The 16,513-nt window shown below is 39.0% G+C and overlaps 3 protein-coding genes across 3 annotated transcripts; all 3 read right to left on the minus strand.

Annotated features, from left to right (window-relative positions):
• Nucleotides 1-3,575: 3,575 nt before the first annotated feature.
• LOC112738417 (pyruvate dehydrogenase (acetyl-transferring) kinase, mitochondrial) lies at nt 3,576-7,913 on the minus strand. The gene is made up of 6 exons (XM_025788865.3): nt 7,174-7,913; nt 5,515-5,773; nt 5,223-5,403; nt 4,944-5,091; nt 4,617-4,830; nt 3,576-3,860 (listed from the first exon to the last, which is right to left on the minus strand). Exons 1-6 carry the CDS (start codon nt 7,420-7,422, stop codon nt 3,802-3,804), a joined length of 1,110 nt encoding a protein of 369 aa, XP_025644650.1. The 5' UTR covers nt 7,423-7,913; the 3' UTR covers nt 3,576-3,801.
• A 572-nt stretch (nt 7,914-8,485) lies between these two features.
• On the minus strand, nt 8,486-9,907 carry LOC140177621 (uncharacterized). Its single transcript, XM_072210757.1, has 3 exons — nt 9,067-9,907; nt 8,898-8,998; nt 8,486-8,752 (listed from the first exon to the last, which is right to left on the minus strand). Exons 1-3 carry the CDS (start codon nt 9,905-9,907, stop codon nt 8,486-8,488), a joined length of 1,209 nt encoding a protein of 402 aa, XP_072066858.1.
• A 990-nt stretch (nt 9,908-10,897) lies between these two features.
• Nucleotides 10,898-12,007, minus strand: LOC112734620 (uncharacterized). Its single transcript, XM_025784017.1, has one exon. It carries the CDS (start codon nt 12,005-12,007, stop codon nt 10,898-10,900), a length of 1,110 nt encoding a protein of 369 aa, XP_025639802.1.
• Nucleotides 12,008-16,513: the final 4,506 nt, after the last annotated feature.

Below are 16,513 nucleotides of genomic sequence, written 5' to 3' on the forward strand. Positions count from 1 at the left end.
GTTCGTGGTGGTGTACCACTCACAATGGTGGGTTCGTGATGGTGTACCGCTCACCGGTTTTCAAGAGGATGATATCCGGGTTAGCTACCGGATGTGTCGGGTTCTGGCAAAGAAACCAACACGTGAGCTCACGGCCAGTAGGAAAGGCATGCATCATATGTATTTATGTGACTTGTTTGGTTTTGCATTACTTGGGTTTGGTTACTTGAATATCTATGATTATTTGCTTTATTTACTATATTTGAATATCTACTTGTGGTTGCCTTATCTGCTTTGTTTGTCTGTGCATCGGTGTTTCGGAGGATTGGAGAAAGGGATGATGAGCTTAGGGGTTAAGTTAGGATTTGAGATGGAAACAAGAAGCCTTAGATACCTCACCCTGTTTATGGTTTACAATGTTAGTTTTAAATTTGAATCTATTGTCGGAAGTTCTAGGATTGCCTTCGGCTTTCCCGGGACCTTATATGTTTTTTATGTGGGCACCGTTACCATGTTGAGAATCTTCGGTTCTCATTCCATACATATTTTGTGGTTTTCAGATGCAGGACGTAAGGCACCTCGTTGAGGCATGCTAGAAGCTTCTGATAGTGGAGATCCTTGTCTTTGGGGCTTTATTTTGGATATATGTATATATATATATATATAGATACTTTTATCTCCACTGCTTATGTATTTGATGTATTAACTTTGAATAAATGACCATTTGTACCCATGAGAGTTCAGAACGCTGACATTTGTACCCATCGTAGATGGAAACTGACTTTGTAACCATGAGAGATGGGTTCCGTGTGACAAAAATAGCCTGGCTTGGGTTGGCACTTGCTTCGAGTTTGTAGGACCCTACGTGGCTCTCCAAACCTCCCAAAACCTTGTCTACGTGGATTTGAATGTTTCTATATGAAGGTAATTCTTGAAATGAAAACCCTAGCTCATCTTCTTCCCCAATTCGAATCATACCCCCAAAATGAAATATTGGTGAAATTCAAGCGCACCCAGAAATAACTCATAACCCCAGCAATGTCACCACGCAGATTTAACTCTGATGCAAATTTTGGAAGTCGCAGCAGTTCTTCAAGTTGGAAGAAGATGAAGGAGAAGAACAAAACACAAAAAAGGAGCTGCTTTCTCATCTTTCACACTCTAAATCCCTCAATGGCTGCTGCTTCTTCTACCTCCCTCTTCCACGCATCTTTCCCTTTTCCCCTCAAAACCCACCAACCCCCTAGGCCCAGGCCCACCCACTTCCCTATCAAGGCCCAATCCCAGCCCACCACTCCTCTCACCTCCCCCAAGCAGCGCCGCCCTGCCGACGAGAACATCCGTGACGAAGCCCGTCGCAACAACATCACCCACGACAACCTCTTCTCAGCCTGCTACGTCCCCATCAATGCCGACCCTTCCTCCACCAAGTCCTACTCCCTCGATGAGATCGTTTACCGCTCTCAATCCGGCGGCCTCCTCGACGTCCAGCACGATATGGCCGCCCTCAAGAAGTTTGACGGTGAGTACTAGCGCAACCTCTTCGATTCCCGCGTCGGCTGCACCACCTGGCCCTACGGCTCCGGCGTCTGGTCCAAGAAGGAGTGGGTGCTCCCCGAGATTGACAGCGATGACATCATTAGTGCCTTTGAGGGAAACTCCAATCTCTTCTTTGTTCTCTCTCTCTTCTGTACAAAGATGGGTGCTTCGTTTGCTTAGCTTAATTGAATAATTGTATTCAGAGAAAGAGAGAGATGTTAAAAATTAGAACATTTATTTGGTAAATAAATATTACCAACACGTTCATATCTGCGTTCCTCAATCGCGGGTCCTTTTCTTCTTCATTTTGATTTTTTGTGTTACTAATTTGTGGAGTGCCTGATTTTTTTCAAAGTTTGAATTTTTTTTTCCATAATTGATGAAGAGGAGAATGAGTCTGGGGAAGAGATAGATGAAGATGAGGGGGACGATGATGATGCTGTTTTCCTTGAGAATTCTTACTACTTACTGGGCTGGCTTGGTTGACCGGTATGAAGAGATGGTTGAGAAGTACCATCCCGGATTTGGAGTGCGAAAGAGGAAGGGGAGGTGGAGAAGGTGAGGATGAAGAAAGAGTGGTTGGAAAGCATGAGAGTGAGGAGGGTGTCCTTAATGGGTCAGAGGTGGTGGGGAGGGAGAAGAGGATGGCTTTGTCGGCGTGAAGGACGGAGTGGATGGTGAGGGAGCGAGTGTTGAGGAAGAAGGGGCCAGAGTGGGGTTTGAAGAGTGAAGAGTGGGGTTTGGAGAGAGAGAGTATGTGAGTAAGAGAGAGAGGGGTTGAAGATAAGGGAGGGAGTGCCACGTAGGATCGGAAACCCACAAACCAAGCTCAGAACCAAGTCAGGGCACTTTTGTCACACGGAAGGCATCTATCATGGGTACAAGATTAGTTTCGAGCCTTCATGGGTATAAATATCAGCGTTTTCATCTCTCATGGGTACAAATAGTTATTTATTTTATTAACTTTCTCTTAGAGGTTATTTTGGAGAAATAGGTTCTGTAACTCTGTATTTTGGGCTTATTTTGGATTCTTTTATATATATGTATATATATACTTATGTGCTCAGGCCGGTTTATCTTCGCAAGTCGAGTCTTGAGCTTTGATATTTGTACCTTAAAACTCTCTTTCGATTATATCTATGTTAGCTTCTCTTATCTTATTCTGATTATCGTTTACGTGTCGTGAGTATTGCGCTTTTCGTTTTACCGTTTTCGATTTTAACTTTTCTTCAAAGGCTCCTAGAATAAATCTTCTTCAACTATATTATATATATGAGTTTTTATTTTTAGAAGTCATAGCGCCTCGCCACCTTTTCTTCAAAGGCTCCTAGAATAAATCTTCTTTAACTATATTATATATAAGTTTTTATTTTTAGAAGTCATAGCGCTACACCACCTCTGTTTTACATCATAGATGTAAAGCTCTATGTGATAGAATGTTACACTTGATCCTGCAAGATGCAAACACAATGGCGAATATCATGACAAAGACGGTGTTGAGATTACATTCGTAGCATGTAGAGCTTCCAGTACCTCCAAAAGAGTTTGAGATGATTATTCAATGGAATCGCGCTACACCTTCTTAGTCCCTTAGGACTTTGTTTTTCTTTTCTGCTTGGTTATTTTAATTTTTCAATCACAAAAAAAAAAAAAAATTCATTGGTTGAACAAATGAACCAATAAACCAGTAACTTGACTGGTTCGATTACCGATTCAGTTCTAACAGCTATAATATAAATACATATATTCAACACATTTTCCATATGTATTTTGTATTTTAACATTATTTTATAAAAATGACAGATTTATTAGCATATATTTTGTGTTCAAATAATATAGTTGATCGATTCAATGACAAGTCTGATCTTGTAGAGTAACTTAGACAGGCTGGGTGGCCGGAGCACTTTTCAGTTGTCCAACCAACCAATCCAAGCGAACTTTTATAACTATGAACCAAATAATGGCCAGAATTCTTGAAGCTATGTCGATACATAATCCGCTTGAATTTCTTCTTAAGATAAAAGGACCATGATAGATATAAGCAAGTAGACAACGAATTCCTCAAGCAAAATGTGGGCAAAGAAGGAACATAATCATCATCCACAAGCGTAGTACAAGTAGGAAATATTTACAAGTTTCAATTTATTAGAATCTTAAAAATAAAAATGCCAGCAAATAGTAGTCCCTTTTGACACTTGATTAGGGAGTTATGCTAGAACGATACTGCTTTGAGTCACTAACCGTAACTCTTGGAGTGAGAATGAATTGCAAATGGCTCTCTTTTCAGGGCAAGGGTTCTTGTGAATCTCCCAGACGAGACAAATGGAGATATGCATCAGTCCCTGTGAATAATCAAAACAAATTGTTGTTGAACTTGAAGCAAGCAAAATAAAAAAAGAATAAACAGATTGCAGAATACCAAAAAATACTAGAACACTACGAAATTCAGTGTAATATGGGTAACAGCTTAGCCTTGTGTCACTAGGCGAAATAGACTATATGAATTACACAACATAGAAATGCCAAATAATTCAATCATATCCGTCTTTGAACCATTTATATAATTCACTTTTAATAATATCATCTCACAGTTTATTAGGTTTCCATATACTTCTAACACACACACACACACACACACACACACAAAATATAGAAAGGTAGTTCGACAACAGCACCAAGTCACCAACTATTCTTTTAGTTCAAAAAAAAACTCTAGGAAAATTTGTAACCATGGAAAGTGCGGCTGACACAGGTGCATCATATCAATTGTAATTGATCCCATATAAATGGAGAATAGGTCAAGAGGGGTTAACAGTTGTTAAATGCTACAATTTTAGAAAATTAGAAGGAAGAGAAATTCTTGTATAGACTCAAGTGTAACATGTCAGTTTTGTGCACACTCGCATAAAAGTTAGTGGAATACATGAATAGTGAATAACTGAATATATCTTCAGTAAAGTAAGTGAAACTCACTTTTATTGTCTGTATGTGCTTAAAGATGACGTGTTAAACTTGTATTTATATAAGAACATATCTAGAAGGAAATAAATAAGACAAAAAAGGATAATAAAATGAAATGATAGTTAAACTCTACTCACCATATCCTTCCATAGATATTATTTGAAGATCACCTCCGAAATACCGAGCATACAAGCGACTAATAGGAAGCCCATATCCATATCCAGCCATGGTCACATTATCAGCTACTCCAAGATCTGAATGCTCATCCAATGGGTTTTTGGCTGTACTATATAAATACGTAAAAATTTTTGGGAGACCGCTCCTTGGTATGCCACCTCCCTCATCAGAAACCTACAATACCATTTAATCGAACACCTTCAACATAGCATTCCCCAACAAAGACCAAAAATCCCAGAAAGAATAGAGCCGATATAAAATCATGCTGTGCAATTCAAACTAGGTACCTTTATAGTAACATCCTCTAATCCATCAGCAACGATTATTCTAATGGGTGGTGCAACTTTGTCAGAGTCCATAAAACGCTCTTGGACAGCACGCAGTGAGTTTTTAACCAGCTCAAACATCATAAGATGTAAGTGAGCTGGAACATACCTATCATGTAAACATTACGTTTGTGAAGAGGGAGAATGAGCCCAGGGAAATAAGTTTGCAAGAGTTTTGCAAATAAACGACAGCAAAACAAAACGAAATGAATTTGTGGAGGTAAGAACTGTCTAACTCACGGAAATGTAAAATCCGGATCTCCATAAATATCGACATTAGGAGCACTGCCATATTCACGAAAACATATGGAACGTGCATCCTCACTGGCATTCCTAGCTACTTCCACAGGAGACATTTTTGTATGTATATAACCCACACAATGAGGAGGAGGATTTGGATTGTGCAACTCAACATGCTGCCCTGAAACCGACAAAAGTACACCACGCATACAAACAATATTATGATTTATGTTAGCCGCAAAGAGCCAGCTTAAAGTTATATAGAAAGAAACAGTGTGTTTCCTGAACTTACCAATAAGCATTCGAATTCCGATTCTCGACATGTAAAAACGATCAAGGAACTGATGAATCTCATCAAGATCCTCATAAACAATCTTTGGATCCATGCCTTTCTTCAACTGCTGAACACCTAAGGCCATTGTCGGCACCACATTGTTGTGTCTCACTTTGATGGCCTTAATCATGTCAGTGAAAGCTCTTTCATCTTTCATACTCTTGATCTCAGGGAAGGCTCTGAGATCACGGAAAGAATCAAGGTACCAATCCTTTACCTAAAAGCATAATGTAGTAAAAAAGTTCAATAAACATATAGAAAGCATCAAGTTAATTTTAAACCAAGTTCTACACAGCAAGTTGCTAAAACCACAAAACACATCAATACAATTTACATCACTCCAAGAGTACCATAAATCAACATCACGAGTCCTATGTCACCCAAGCTGTTATCACTTACAATATCTGTCACCATCGAGAATCATTGAATTTATTTTTTCCTTTCGATACACTAATGACAATATTTAGTACCCCATGGAGACTACCTAAAACCATCGCAACTAGACCACTCCTAATGCCTTAGGAAACCCTGAATATTATAAATAACACCCCCATTCTGGAAATAAATATGAATCGGGGACGGATACTACTTTAGTGTATATAATGATCAAACCACACAACCATAGTAGCAAACTTGGAAAGAAAATTTTTAGTATCAAATTTAAACCCATACCATCAAACACTGGCCTAAAAAGTCAACATGATTCAATAAAAACCACTTTTTCCTTTTCCCCAACATCATTTGACTCAAACAATTTAACAATTCCAAACAATACAAGTAAATGGCACACAGTCACATGCTTATATTCCCAAATCCTAATTAAAAATTGTATAGTAAGGTTTAAAGAGACAAGGTTATCCATAAACACGACAGGGCAGACAATGTAGACAGGAATCTAATCTACAATTTTATACTGTAATGTTAATCACAAACTATATTACTTGTCTTTTTTGTTAAAAAAAAGGGAAAAATAGCTTCTAAAAGAGAGCCAACTTCTTAAATCTCAATGCTCACGCCTGCTGCAACAAAGAAACAAAAGTAAGCATCGGAAACATCCTTCCCCATAAAACAGACAAGAGCAAGTAATCACAGTTATCCTAAAAGGCAAAACGGAATGAGGGTGAATTTGTCACAAAGTTAAGCTTATTACAAGTGAACCCAAGAACCTATGTTCAAATCTCATTATGTTGCCTCCGTTTCTTCCCGGAATTCGCCCGCGGAGCCTCGAAGACCTTCCGATTTCGGAGAGGGCTGAGTCGTATATTTTCTATCTCCACTTTTAGGATTCTTTGATTCCGAGACAAAAAAGCTCTGCATCTCTATACTATCAAAACCAGTTTTCAGGATCAAACTCTTCTAACACGAGGAGATTGATAAAATAGTAAAATAAGGGTTAATATGAGGGCTAATCACTCTTAAACTAAGACATTGAAGCTAAATTACGATGGAAGTTACAAATTTAATGATGATTAACCTCACTTTATGACTTTCTCGATCTCCAAGCTTTAGAGATCTTTTTACATGTCTTTGTTTTCTGTGTTAGAGACAACATCCAATCGAAAGGAAAGGAAAGGAAAGATAAGATTCAAATAAAATAAAATGAAGAAATAGAAGAACCTTCAAAATGGCAGGTTTATGGGACAAGCCATAAGGGAGATTCTCAAGCTCAATAGCCCTTCTTGCAATCCGAATGGGAAGCTCCTTGTGAAGGAATTGAGCAGAGATTAGAAGGTTCTTGTCAGTGGGTTTGGACCCGAACTCCATCATGTACCTCAAACTCACACCTGTCTGCTTCATGCATCCCCATCGGTGCACCTCCTCTATCACCGTCTTCGAGAATGTCTCCGTCGCCTTCTTCGCCGCCATCACCACCACCACCACCACCCCCTACTGATGTATTGGCACAACCACCACCACCAGCATGCAAGGCAAACACACAATTCTATATGATCATAGAGGGATTAGAGAGAAAACTGTCACCCCCAAATTGACGATAGCATTAAGCCATTCACATTATTGATATGTAAAGTAATAACCGCTTTGTAGAGATGGGCGAGAAAGAGAGGGTTAGTGAAATGAAACGATGAATGAGTACAATGAATCAAGAGGGTGCGGGAAACTGAATATTAAAATAATTAATTTTTTTATAATAGAAGATTGAATATTTTAAGAATAATGATATAACTCTATTGTGGGATGGTCCTTGCCTCCTTCGAGAGTTGGAGAGAATGAGATGAGCTGTGCTTCTAACACGTGTCAAGATAAGCCCTTGCTACGGCTATGAAGATGTGGTTTCTAAGCCATGCTTTCGGGTTTGGGCTCGCTCATTGATTAATCGCTCACTTTCTTCAGCTTTCAACTTCACACACATGCCTAAAGTCTAATATTACTTCACCCAAATTGTTAACTATCAAAATAATTAAATTAATTAGTGGTTTATGTTTGATATACACATTTTAAGAATATTATAAAAGGAGAAATTCTCCACATACAAGCATTTTTTTATACAAGTTTTTACAAGTCATTATATTAACGCATTTGAACTGTTACTGCACATTCTTCTTCCTCTTTCTCTTCTTCTTCTTTTCTTTCGTTTTTTGCTTTCTCTTTCTCCTTCTTCAACCGTTACTGCACAATTTCACTGTACCTTCTTCTTCTTCTTGCTGCACATTCTTCTTCCTCTTCCTCTTCCTCTTCTTCTCCTTCTTCATTTACGTGCTTTTCTCTCTGTTTTCTTTCTTTGTTATTTTCGATTTTCATTATTTTTTTATATCAAGCTCTGAAATCGTTTTTTTTTTTTTTGAAAGAAAAAAAGCTCAACACATCAAGTGGAGCAAACACTAGTAGATAAACCAAAAAGAACATAATCTACGCTATCCAACACCAAGTAAAATTACTGTTTATCCCATTGTCATCTCCGGCATTGCCATCAACAACAAAAAGGGTCTCCACCTAACCACTCCTTATAGTTCATAACAGACATATGGATGACCTCAGCAACTCCTTTTCCCTTGTTTTGAAAAATTCTTCTATTCCTTTCTAGCCAGATGTTCCAGATAATCGCACAAAATCCCATTAACCACCTCTTACGCTCCTCCTTGCTAGCTGACATCTCTGTCCAAGTTATAAAATGTTCTTTTAGCGTCCCTGGGCATGACCATTGCCTTCCAACAAATGCTAACCAAGCACACCAAACCTGCCAAGAAAAATCACAGCCAAGGAACAAGTGGTGCACATACTCAATACTCTTATTACAAAACACACATATAAAATCTTCCTGATGGATAACTCCCAGCCGATTCAGCCTCTCCTTCGTATTTATCCTACCAATCAATACAAACCAGACAAACAGTTCCACCCTTGGTGGAACTAAACCTTTCCAAATTGTCCTTGTAAAGTTGTAGCTTGTTATATCCTCTGGAAGGTTGTCCTCCTGGATTACCTGCATAAAAGATTTAGTAGAAAATATCCCTTGTTTATCAAATTTCCATACAACTCGATCCTCACTACCATGAGCCAGTTTTACCAGTCTTAATGCATCATGCAACTGGTTTACTAGGTCCAACTCCCATTGGAATAGCTCTCTCCTCCATTGGAAGTTCCATATCCACTCAGCCCCATCCCAAAACCCGCAATCCCCTATAAAAGATCCTCTTTGGTTTGACACTGAGAAGAGCCTCGGAAACTGGACTTTCAAAGCACCACCACGCAGCCAGACATCCTCCCAAAATCGAGTCCCTCTTCCATCACCAACCTCCATAGCCAGCCCAGTAATTATCTTCTGTCTTATTTGCTGACTCGTGAACTGTATCTGGCAGATATCCTTCCAAGGGCCCCCCTTGATAGGTAAAATCTGAGAGGATAGCAAGACATCTGGGTTCAGGTTGTTGCAAGCACAGACCACCTTCTTCCATAGCGGGCAATCCTCCTTCGAAAAGCGCCACCACCACTTAAAGAGTAGGGCTGTGTTCCGCAGCATGGCATCCCCAACACCCAGCCCACCGAATTTTTTGGGTGCCTGCACCACCTCCCACCTAACCAAAGCCATGCCATTCCTACCATCCTCCTTACTCCATAAAAATCTTCTCTGTAAGGAAATAAGCTTCTCCGCAACAGCCTTTGGCATCTTATACAGACTCAAATAATATACAGGGAGACTATTCAGTACCGATTTAATGAGTACCAATTTCCCGGCTTTATTAAGAATCTTCGCTTTCCATAGGCTGAGTTTTTCCTCCACTTTGTCAATAATCGGCTTCCAAGTCTTCACCAACCTTGGATTAGCTCCTAGTGGGACCCCCAAATATTTTACTGGGAGGGCGGCTTCTTGGCATCCCAGCACACAGCACATACGTTGCACCCACTAAGCTTCACAATTGACAGGAATCAAGCTCGATTTATCAAAGTTGATGCTTAACCCCGACATCAACTCAAAACAGCGAAGGAGTCTCCTGTAGTTCTTGACGGTCTCTTCCTCTGGGGGGCAGAACAAAATGGTGTCATCTGCAAACTGAAGGTGCGACAGCTCAATATGATCTCTGCCAACCAATAGCGGAGAAATTCGTCCATTTCTAACCGCCTCCTCAAGCATTCTATGTAGGACATCAACAACGAGGACGAATAAGAAAGGAGACAGAGGATCACCTTGTCGTAGGCCCCTTTCCATCTTAAACGGCTGAGAGGGCGAGCCGTTTATCAAAACTGACATAGAGGCAGTACTTACACACTCCATAACCCACCCCCTCCATCTTCTTCCAAACCCCATTTTATGCAAAACAAGATCCACGAAACTCCACTTGACTCTATCATATGCCTTCTGAAAGTCTAACTTTATTATCGCCGCTTCCTTCTTTCTCTGTCTTAGCCATTGAACAGTTTCGCATGCAATGAGTGCCCCATCATGTATTTTCCGCCCCTTAACAAATGCACTCTGTGTCTCACCTACAAGTCGTGGCATGATAGCTCGCATTCTCCTGACCAGTATCTTTGATATGACTTTGTATACACAACCAACCATACTTATAGGCCTTAGATCTTTGATTTCCTTTGCTCCAGTAAACTTAGGGGCCAGCGCCACCCAAGTGAGATTAGCATCCGCCGGTAATCTGGAAGACTGGAAAAAACCCAATACCGCTCCCGTGAATTCAGGCCCAATTTCTTCCCAACACTTCTTAATGAAGTTCATGTTGTAGCCGTCACTACCAGGCGCCTTAGATGAGTCACAATCCCACACTGCTTCTCTAACCTCCTCAGACGTTGGCTGTATCTCCAGGGCCATAGCATCATCCTCAGAGATTCTCTCCACCAGACCGTCTCTAAACCCCATGGATGGCGACTTCTCCTAATGGTACAAGTCTTTGTAAAAACCCCTAATCGCAATCTTGATTCTAGCTTGATTCCTTATCAATCTTCCATTAATTATCAGTGCATCAACCCTGTTGTTCCTCCTTCTCGCCGAAGCTATGTTATGGAAGTATCTCGTGTTTTTATCCATGTCCCTCGCATGTCTTGAGCGCGACATCTGCTTCCAATGTAATTCTTTCCTTACATACCATTTCTCACACCACGTCACAAGCGCTTTCCTTCTTGCCTCTACCGTTTCATCATAAGCCCCATCACCCACCCTGTCATCAATCTTCTTAATCTCCTCCTCCAACTTCAAAATTTTGTTGTCTATGTCTCCAAAGTTGTCTTTATGCCATCTTCCCAACGGACCTGACAAAGCCTTCAGCTTGTCTATGAACTGCACATCACCTAACCCTCTCCATTCTTCCTTTACCATCCTCAGGAATCCTTCATGCGTAAACCACGAGTCCAAGCTTCTGAACGGTCTAGGGCCACCTCTCCGTCTCTTATCTTCCACTACAATAGGACAATGGTCAGACAAACCTCTTGAACCACCTCGTAATTGAGTCTCTGGGAACTCCTCCAACCATTCCAAACTCACCATGGCCCTGTCAATGCGGCTACAGGACCGTCCTCTGAACCACGTAAACTTGCAGTCAGATATCGGCAAATCCACTAAGCCCATGTCTAGTATCCAGTTCTTGAAATCCTCCGCTGACAAGGACAATCTATCCATGCCTCTCCTTTCGTCACCATTGACAATCTCATTAAAGTCCCCTATGAAACAACAGGGAACCTGACATAGGCCAGCTATGTAACTCAGCTCCTCCCATACAACAAGTTTCTCATCTCGAAGGTGAGCACCATAAACCAATATAACAGCACAATTAAAGTTATTCTGCAGCAGGACTCCTTCAACACACAACCATCTCTCATTTTTATAACAATTTCTCATATCAAAAAACCCGTCATCCCACATTAGCAACAACCCGCCAGACGCACCAGTAGACTCAACGTATTCCCAACCAACACAATCATTCCCCCATATTTTTGAAACATCAAATCTAGTCAGTGACTGTCTTTTAGTCTCCACCAAGCCTAGCATATTTAATCTATTTTTTCTCTTAAAATCCTTTACCATCCTCATCTTACCATCACCCCTCAACCCCCTAACATTCCAAGAACTAATAATCATTTTAAATAAATATTGCACACCTTTTTTTGTGTTTTGGGTCTGCTTCGTCTAGCTTTCGCCTTCTGTTTTGCCAGTCTTTTTTTCCGAGCAATTTCTTCATTCTGTTGTTGAAGAGCTGCCATAATATCCTCTTCTTCATCATATAGTTCCGCTCCTGACTCCTTTGCCAATTCCCAAGCCATTTTGTTTTCCAATAACTGCACTTTTACTCTTGAACTCTCATTATCACTGGCTTCATTATCATTTGCAATCATTCTGTCCTCCACCCTCTTCTCATTATCCCTGACGCCATTTCGTTCCTGAGCTACTGGTACAAGTGGTTCGCAAGTCGCTTCCGTTTCCAGCCCTCTACTGTCCTCCTGCTGAACTCTGCCATTATCCTCAGAATCCTCATTGTTAGAGTGTTCATCATACAGCCCAGCCTCTACATCGTTGGCTCCTTGTGTACTATCATCACTGGCCGCTTCAGAATCAGACGGAAGATCACAGCCATCCCGCAAGCAGCTCACCGGCGTCGTCGGTAACTCGCCATCATAGCCATCACCCTGTGTTTCACACCGCTGCTTCGGTTCACTCCACCCCGGCGACTCCTCGCAGCGTTCTTCTCCAGTTCGTGTTCGCTGCCTAGGTCCCGATACCTCCACAGCGCGCCGCACGTCCCGCGCTTCAACGAGATGGCCATCCGCGCACAACCCATGATGAGTTCCCCTTGGAAGAACCGGACTCCTCCAACCCGGCCCGCTTTGCTGCCCCATATCCTTTTCGTTTTTGAAGAAGAAGCAGCAGCAGAAGATGAGGAGGAGAAAGAGAAAGAATTCTGAATTATGCATAAGGTGTACTTCAACGAATTTTGGGTGTATTTCTTAAATCCTTTTGGTGTAGTTTTGTAATCCTTTGGATGTATTTCTGTAATCCTTTGGGTGTATTTCTATAATCGTTGTACTTCAACGAATTTTGGGTGTATTTCTTAAATCTTTTGGGTGTATTTCTGTAATCCTTTGGGTGTATTTCTATAATTGTTTGGATAAATTCCTGTAACTGTTTGAGTGTATTTCTGTAATCGTTTGGGTGTATTTCTGAAGTTTCATTATCTTCAAAACGATTTCAAAGTTTGAATTCAAAAACCATAAAAATAAAAAAAAAAAAACGAAGCAAGAATAACAGTAATAAACACAAGTAAAACAACTAATAAAAAGACAAAGAAAATAATGAAGAAATACATGGAAGAAGAAGAGGAGGAAGAGAAAAAGGTGCAGTTAGCTAAATCCCAAGAAATTTTGCATACATGAGAACTACTAAGGTATATTGCAATATATATATATATATATATATATATATATATATATATATATATATATAAAAGGGAAAAAAAAAAAAAGAAAAATGTCGTGTTTTGGCATATAAGGATTTCCTACTATCATGACTGTTTCACATGGCTTTCTTAGAAACGTATAAGTGACATTGCTTGCCATTTTGATTTATATATTATTTGTTTGTTAGGTGTAACTCAATCTTGGGTATATTGATAAGTATTAATGGTTTGATTACGATAATCATCCATTTGGAGTGCAGGAAATGTAGGCGTGTTGGCCATCCTTGCGTGTTCCTTTGTCCTTTTCTTTGTGTTTTTTTTTCTTTCCTATATTATTTTTGTATTATATGTATATTATTTTTATAAACTTAATTTTGATTCACTAACATAAAATACTGTAAAATAATTTTGTACATAAAAATAATTATTTTTTATATTAACAGTGTAAATTATTATTCAAAAAATAAATATGATTATATAACTGTATAATTGTAACTTGTAAGTATATCAAATTAAACTCAATTTTTAATTTATCAAATAATGAGTTTAATTTTTGTGCATAAAATATTTTGCACAACCGTCTTTTTAGATAAATATTCATGCAGTTAATATAAAAAATAATTATTTTTGTTAATATAATGTTATGTGATTGATTGCACATATAAAATGATTTATATCAAAATTAAATTCATCAAATTATTAGTCTAAACATTTTCATCGACAAAACAAAGGGAATCCGAGTTTCATAAATGTGTGAGTTAAAATTAGATTATCAAAACGTAATATATATTTCAAAAATTAGTTAAAAATTCAGGTGAAGTCGACTTCATGTGAAGTTAATGCTTGAGAATCGTTGGATGAAAATTTAGTTAAATTAGTCAAATTATCTAATGACTTTCAAATATCAACAACAATTCTCAAGTATCAACTTCACGTGAAATTGACTTCACCTGAATTTTCACCTTCAAAAATAGGTCCAATAAAAGATGATAGAATTGGTATCGCGTTATGATCTTCTTACAACCAACCATACACGAGCGCCTGCATGTTGTGTACTTGTGTTCTTCACAAACTGCCAAAGAACTGAGACGCACATAGAATTCGACGTCATGTATGTCGAGTTCTTCACAAGCGTGTCACACTTATGGAACTCGACGCCATGCATGCTGTCTTGCATGCCTTTTCCTCTTGCATGTGACCCGCGTCCAACTACAAAAGAAGGTGAGGTTTTTAAATGAAAATGGAGTAATTGATTGATAATGGTGGCAGGACACTTATATAAGGAGCGGATGAAGAGGATGGTTTTATTGTTCTTGAGGGAGGGAGAGAAGAGTTGGTTCTCTGAGGTTGAGAAATAGTTGATTCTGTGAGGGTGTAAGATAAAAAAATTTAGTTAATTAAATTAGTGATTGAAAGTATTTTAATTTTAGATTAAGTGTATTTGTTATATAAAAAAGGAAAAATATAGGTAGATAATGAGAATACTAAACAATGTGAACAATGGATATGTCGGATGTTTAATTTAATAGGTATGCATATGGTTATGTTCATTATTTTTAATTTGATGTTTATTTCTTGTGATTCAATTTACTCATGCACAGTTAATAATGGCTGAATATTCAATTCACTAGGTGTGCAGATGATTATGCTAATATTAAGGTTTATGAGGTAATTTGAAGGTGGAGTGTTATTTTACTTTAAGTATCATTTATGTTTTTGTTTGTGCTTTAATTCTAGCTTAACTATATTTGTTTTAAAAAGGATAAAGTACAATTTTGGTCTATAACGTAGAAGTCGAAAATTTATTTCGTCTTCGACCTTTTTTCGCTACAAAATAGTCCCGAAGATTTCAGTTTGTTTTAAAATCATCATTTTTATCAAATTTTTTATTTTTATTACCATTTTACCTCTAACTAAAAAAATTATAAAATAAAATAAAAAAAAGAAAAAAAGAAAGAAAGGGAACGACGAAGGGGGGAAGAAAGAGAATCGGGAGAGAAAGAGAAGGGGGAAGAAAGAGAGTGGGGCTGGGGCGGGAGAGGGGGAGGAAAGGTCGCGTCGCTGAGAATCGGGGGAGAAAGAGAAGAGGGGAAGAAGAGAGTTGGGGGGGGGGGAGGTCGCGCCGCCGCCTGTGATGGAGAGTGGAAAATCTCTACGTCGCTGCTCCTTTCTTCCTCAGCACACACCTACGCTGCTGCCACCACTGCATCACCGTTCTCGTCGCAATTCACGGCGTCGCCACCACTGCCGCAGCCCTTTCCACGCGATCTACCACCACCACTGCAGCTCTCCTCCCCTCGTGATTTGTAGTTCACCGCCATAGCCCCTCCTCCCCTACCACTGCCGCAACCCTTTTTTCTTTAATTTTTTTTGTTTTTGCTTTTGGTTTTGTTTTTGTTGTTGCTCTGATTTCATTATCCATTGTTGTTGTTGGTGTTGTTCTTCTAGGTGTTGTTGTTGTTTCACTGCTTCTGCTTTCTGCTTCTGCATGCTGCTTCTACATGCTTCTGTTTCTACTTGTTGTTTCTATTTCTGGTTTTACTTTTGTTATTGTTCTGATCTCATTATCTATTGTTGCTGTTGGTGTTGTTCTTCTAGGTGTTGTTTCATTGTTGTTGTTTCACTGCATTCTGCTTCTGCTTTTGCATTCTGCTTCTGCTTGCTTCTGTTTCTGCATTTTGGAGAAGAAGGAGGAAGGGTATTTTTGTCCAAAGACGGTTTTAAAACAACTGAAACCTTTGGGACCATTTTGTAGTGAAAAAAAGGCTGGGGATGAAAAAAATTTTCAACCCCTATCTTAGGGACCAAATCGTACTTTACCCTTTTAAAAATTAATACTGCTTATATACTAAATTAAGTATGTGTTTGGATTGTTAAACTAGAGTTTGAATGAAAGTGATTTTATAGAATTAATTTTGGGTAGAAGTAAGTTTGTATTAACATGATTTATGTTTGACAATTCTATACCAAAATTGATTTTGATAAATAAATATTGTTTGGATAATATTAGTTAAAATCACTTTTAGATATATACTTACTAAAAGGATATAACATTAAATTATAATGTTATTTTTTTATGCATGTTGATTTTTTTTATACTTTTT

This window comes from Arachis hypogaea, chromosome 13, assembly GCF_003086295.3.
Source record: "Arachis hypogaea cultivar Tifrunner chromosome 13, arahy.Tifrunner.gnm2.J5K5, whole genome shotgun sequence".
NCBI classification, from domain to species: domain Eukaryota; kingdom Viridiplantae; phylum Streptophyta; class Magnoliopsida; order Fabales; family Fabaceae; genus Arachis; species Arachis hypogaea.

Excerpts from the sequence above, each read along its gene's own strand:
- LOC112738417 (XM_025788865.3), bottom strand. The coding sequence starts at position 7,422 with ATGGCGGCGAAGAAGGCGACGGAGACATTCTCGAAGACGGTGATAGAG. Across the intron at positions 5,092-5,222 it reads GATCCGGATTTTACATTTCC|GTATGTTCCAGCTCACTTAC; the intron begins GTGAGTTAGACA and ends TTTACATGATAG. Across the intron at positions 3,861-4,616 it reads AATATCTATGGAAGGATATG|GGACTGATGCATATCTCCAT; the intron begins GTGAGTAGAGTT and ends GATTATTCACAG.
- LOC140177621 (XM_072210757.1), bottom strand. The coding sequence starts at position 9,907 with ATGTGCTGTGTGCTGGGATGCCAAGAAGCCGCCCTCCCAGTAAAATAT. Across the intron at positions 8,999-9,066 it reads ACTGGTAAAACTGGCTCATG|GTAATCCAGGAGGACAACCT; the intron begins GTAGTGAGGATC and ends TCTTTTATGCAG. Across the intron at positions 8,753-8,897 it reads AGGGTGGAACTGTTTGTCTG|GTTTGGTGTGCTTGGTTAGC; the intron begins GTTTGTATTGAT and ends TTTTCTTGGCAG.
- LOC112734620 (XM_025784017.1), bottom strand. The coding sequence starts at position 12,007 with ATGCTAGGCTTGGTGGAGACTAAAAGACAGTCACTGACTAGATTTGAT.